This window comes from Ostrea edulis, chromosome 6, assembly GCF_947568905.1.
Source record: "Ostrea edulis chromosome 6, xbOstEdul1.1, whole genome shotgun sequence".
Classification (NCBI taxonomy): domain Eukaryota; kingdom Metazoa; phylum Mollusca; class Bivalvia; order Ostreida; family Ostreidae; genus Ostrea; species Ostrea edulis.
In genome coordinates, this window is record NC_079169.1 from 25,905,149 (window position 1) to 25,910,964 (window position 5,816).

General features: G+C 38.2%; 1 protein-coding gene across 1 annotated transcript; it reads right to left on the reverse strand.

Moving 5' to 3' along the window:
* Positions 1 to 5,816, reverse strand: LOC125647079 (uncharacterized). The gene is made up of 4 exons (XM_048873772.2): positions 5,753 to 5,816; positions 3,458 to 3,724; positions 1,243 to 1,354; positions 1 to 433 (listed from the first exon to the last, which is right to left on the reverse strand). The coding sequence occupies exons 1-4, from the start codon at positions 5,814 to 5,816 to the stop codon at positions 1 to 3; spliced, it is 876 nt and encodes a 291-aa protein (XP_048729729.2).

Consider the following 5,816-nt stretch of genomic DNA (forward strand, 5'->3'; position numbering starts at 1 on the left):
TTATTGTGAAGAGCGCCTAAAATAGTAGATCGGTTGGTTGTGTCCCTCACTGCACGTGAAGTAACCGTTTCCAAGGGTGTCCCACGCGACAGCCTCGCCCTGGTGTTCTTTGACATGAGAAACCACCACGGGGTCCACAGTACTAAGGGTAGTTAAGTAATCCATGCTATCAACCCTCCAGTAAAATAGTGAATTATGAGTCCTCAGCAGAACTTCACGGCCATTCGGGGAGATATCCCCACCCACGGGGTCGTTATGGGTTGTCTGCGGAATGTTGAGGGTGGTTGAAGTTGAAATTCGATAAGTTGCGGAGCTTTGAAATGCTGACGCGGGAATCATCCCTACCTGGCCAATTCCTCCATGGACTTTACTAACGAGAATTACATTACCACTAGGATCTATCATTAATGTTTCGGTATCTAAGACACTCCATCTGTAGTAAAAATATAAACAAGATTCGCATGTAATATATTATATACGAATGAACTTTGAATTTAAACACAAAGTACATATATCCGATGCCCTCGACGCAGATGGGGTTGGATAGGAGTCATATATACCAGCTAACTATTGTTTAAATTCCTATTCCTGCATTTTTTTCTATAAGGGGGTATGAAAATATGGAACCATGGGCAAAACTTATAATCGGTGCAGCCGATTATGCAGAAATACCATTCCCTTCAAAGAAGACATTCTAGTCTAAATAAACTTGTATGTTACTTTTTTCTTCTTTAAATACATGAGAATTGTCTTTCTTTCTTTACATCAAATGTTAATTTGAAAGTTTGTTTTCTGGAGTTACAGGAACAACGAAACATCAAAGGCTTTTTTATTTGCAAACATAAAAGACATTCTCATAATAGAAGAAAACTTATACTTACCTGGATAATTACGATCGCGCTCGGACTTCCGTCTTTTAATTACTAATATTCAAAGGTAACGGTCTGTGCGAAATTCCATCCCTTACCAACTCAAAGTGGATGGTAACAATTGGGTTCAGACCCCTCTCTTTACTTACTCGTAATGAAGGATACGGAACCAATATTTTGTCTTCATCATGAAGGTATACGATCTGGCTCGGACTCGTCCATCACTTACGTAAACTCCTCTTCTTTACTTACTCATAACGAAGGAAAACTATCGTTCCCCTTACTTATTTGGTAACGATCGGTTTCAGACCGCATTCTTTATTTATTTATAACGGAGGGTAACGATCGGGTTCAGACTCCGTAATTTACTCACTCATAATGAAGGGTAACTATGGGGTCCAGACTCCCATCTTTTAACAGGACTGGTTCCTTCACCACGTAAATATTCTTCACACTTCCATCTCCAGCGTGATCACCTGTGTCTCCTATAAAACATTATTCAGTGGTGACCAGTGTTTGGCGTAAAACATTATACAGTGTATAGTGGTCACCAATGTCTGCTGTAAAATATTATATAGTGGTCACCAATGGCTGCTGTTAAACTTTATATAGTGGTCACCAATGTCTCCAGTAAAACATTATATAGTGCTCATAAATGTCTCCTGTAAACATTATATAGTGGTCACCAATGTCTCCTGTAAACATTACATAGTGGTCATCAATGTCACCTGTAAAACATTATATAGTGGTCAGCAATGTCTCCTGTAAAACATTATACAGTGTATAGTGGTCACCAATGTCTGCTGTAAAATATTATATAGTGGTCACCAATGTCTCCTGTAAAATATTATATAGTGGTCACCAATGTCTCCTGTAAAACATTATACAGTGTATAGTGGTCACCAATGTCTGCTGTAAAATATTATATAGTGGTCACCAATGTCTCCTGTAAAATATTATATAGTGGTCACCAATGTCTGCTGTTAAACTTTATATAGTGGTCACCAATGTTTCCTATAAAACATTATATAGTGGTCATCAATGTCTCCTGTAAAACATTATACAGTGGTCATCAATGTCTCCTGTAAACATTATATAGTGGTCACCAATGTCTCCTGTAAAACATTATATAGTGGTCAGCAATGTCTCCTGTAAAACATTATGTAGTGGTCAGCAATGTTTCCTGTAAAACATTATACAGTGGTCACCAATGTTTCCTGTAAAACATTATACAGTGGTCACCAATGTCTCCTGTAAAACATTATGTAGTGGTCACCAATGTCTCCTATAAACATTATATAGTGGTCACTAATGTCTCCTGTAAAACATTATACATTTATTGCATGATAGTGAGGGAAATGTGAATATTTATTCACCCAAGAAAAATCATATTCCCCGAGGGCAACGCCCGATTTTGGATTTCACTTGGACACAATATTGCCAGTTATGCAGTTATTAATTTTTTAAACAGAAAAATATTTATGATCCTTATCAAATTTTGAGTAGTATATATAACAAATTACAAAATATATCCAGAAGCTGTACAAAAAAGAAAAGTGGGGGTAAATATTAGAGGATAGATATACATGAAGAAAGTTATAAGTAAAATGTAAGTAATACGCCATGCATGAGTAACAACCAGATACTGGACGTGCAGTGGTAACAAGATGAGTAACAACCAGATACTGGACGTGCAGTGGTAACAAGATGAGTAACAACCAGATACTGGACGTGCAGTGGTAACAAGATGAGTAACAACCAGATACTGGACGTGCAGTGGTAACAAGATGAGTAACAACCAGATACTGGACGTGCAGTGGTAACAAGATGGCCAGTGGACTGTGAGACACGTTGGAAAAACAGGCACGCAAAACAAGGGGGCATTTTTTACAACGCTAATATTCCGTCAATTTTACATTTTTTATTTAATTAAAACTATTTTTCAAGTTTCACGTGCTGAGTAAGATATATTGACTGACCTTGAACTGATGAATTGAGCCAATGTAGTGATGAGAGAAGGGCGAACGCTGCCCCTCCCCACGATTTAGGATTTTATAGGTTGGTAAAACAATATATTTTAGGTTGTTTTGCTTGTCAAGAATTTTAGATTATTGTGAACTCAGCATCTCCGGTTGCTACCACCCCCTCTTGAAAAATGATGCTACATGCCTGAACAGTTTAGGTAAATTAACATTGATAGTTACCTTTCAATAAGAGTTTCTAACCCCCCAAAACACCGTGCTTTATAATATTTAAGGCATATAGTTGATTTTAAAGCTGTTTTATACTTTTATTCCCGTCTTCTCTCTAACAAATTGCACTATTTTCGTACGAAAAAATGTTGTATTCGATCTATGGTACACCAGCTAATTGTAAAATGTAGACGTTCTGTTTCCTTTCTCAGCCTTTATAGTTTAATTTAGTGCTAGTTTCCATTTCTATTCTATCTATTTCATTTTGTAAATATCTTGTCCTTGGGAAGGGAAAGGTCGTCCCGGTGACAATGCCCTATTGTTCGTGTCGTTGGTCATTTTTGTGGTGTTTTATATGTCCAACAATAAAGAGAATGTTCGACAGACATCACTTACCTATGTAAATACAGGATTTTGTAAGTGCACCGGGGCATCCACCCACGGCAATATCCTCCCAATCATAATTCCTGGCATTGTTGATGTTCAATTCCGCTAGGACGTTTCCGGAGTCAGCATCCACAGCAAAGATCCTGGACGAGTCACCCTTGTCGTTATGTGTGTAGAGGACATTGGGGTGGATCCGACTAGAGGCCAGACCAGAGGCCTCTGTTACGTCGTGGTCAGTTATAACGCCGACATTAATCCCATGACTGAAGATCGGGGCTGTTGAAGATAATATATTATATATATATATATATATATATATATATATATATATATATATATATATACACTGGTTGACAGGGTATGCTTTCTCCTCCTGGGCACCTGATCCCACCTCTGGTATCTCCCGGGATTCGTGTTTGTCCTACTCTTAATTTTGTATTCTTTATAGTTGTGGGATTGATCACTGTTCGTTATCTTCACCTTTCATATTTCATTACTTAGAATACATGAGGGTATGAATTGTGACGCTTCACGTTGGCATACTTCTTGAAGTGTGTCATCGCTCTATATTTAATATTTACATCATTTCTTTCGGAATTCCCAGTCGTTGAAATAGACGTACTATATTTATTAAGATTCATACGCGCATTTATGAGGAAAAGGCTATTATTACAATTTATAAAAATACCAAAGGTAAACACACTGGAACTATTGTCAAATTAATCATATAGAACGATGTGTTTGTGAGACCTGTTTCCTATACCTAGTGAGTTCTTCAGATATTGAGCCCATGTCAACATGCAACATTGTGAGGAGTTTAAGGCACGAGCTTTCAATTCATAACAGGTTTGTGTGAAGTTGAAATAGACTGACGGACTTTAAAAACGCAGTTAAATTTATTAGATAATTTTCTATGTTACGTATTAATTCATGAAACAAATTTAAGTGGTTTATATTTTTTTATGATAAAACTCTACTATCCATTGATTTTAAACGTCATTGTTATTCCATGAGAGGCTACATGTAAAATGAAGGTCAAGAGGGGTGTTTCAATATGCGACTTTGGTCACCAATTCCGGATTTGCTCACCATTAGCCTCTGATAACGGCGTGTCGGCGACGTGTCATTGATTGAAAACTCCAAATGGTCCGTTGGGGAATGTTCTGCCACTCTTTCAACAATGTCCTTTCAAGTCCTTGCGGATTCTGAGATCGGCGCCTGCCTACCTAGCTTGTCCCATAAATGCGTAGCGGACCAATCAGGAATGTTGATATCGTTCGTTTGTAGGAAATTTTGAGTCAATGTTGCTCATGCATTGTTTTCCGACTGAAACTTTTTCATATGCTGCTGCATTAATGGTACTAAAATAGACTGCAGAATTTCGTCTACATACCGTCTGGCAGGTAAGGTTCTATTCAAAATGACCAACTGTGAGCGAAACTTTGTGTTAATCTCACCCCAAACCATGACGCTACCTCCACTGACCTTTCCACGTTCAAGAGCACAATTGGCTACGTAACGTTATACATGACGGTGAACACGAGCTCTGCCGTCTGCTTTACTAACATTGAATCTGGACTCGTCCGATAAGACCCGTGTCCAGGTGTGTCGTTGTTTCAGTCCCTGTCTGGCTCACTCCACTCTGTAATGTCGGTGACGTGGTTTAAGTTGTAAACCGTTGTAAGCTTTTCTGCAGCGGATTCCATGGAGTTTCAATATGCTGGATACTGTTCTAAGATGAATGGACCTACCTTTACGTCCAAGCCGTAGTCGCAGTAATCGTAAACCTATCCCACACGCGACGTTGGCGTACGTATGCTTGTTGTCACAAACGGTCGACCAGGTCTACTGATCCAGTCTGACAACAACCCGGTATATTGAACAGGGATGAACATTAGCTTGTAGTATACCGGCGGTTTGATTTTGCATTTCATTGTTCAAACGCGGCTTGGTTTTATTTGTGACCTTTACTGTTGTTTTTCCACCAGCAGTCACCAGCAGAATATTGTTTTATCACGACAAAATTCGTTTTTACCTATTCACAAGTTTTGAATAACGCCCAGAAAATGTCTTGCAATATTACTCACACCATGTGAATAATCAACCCGGGTGCGACAGATAATGAATTTTAAAAACAGCACAATTTATGGTGAATGAAGTATGCAATAGATATAAAAATATATCCAAAAAAAGTTTTTTGGGAAAAATTTGTGTTTCGTTTTTAAATTCCATCTGTATATTTTAAATAATCTCGCCGATACCGTTAGACAATACACGAGAAAATTATTAGTTTGATGTACCAACCTGCGGGAGCTGGTTGTAGTAACGATGATCCTATCAAAAGAATGAATACGAAATTGGTCACCAT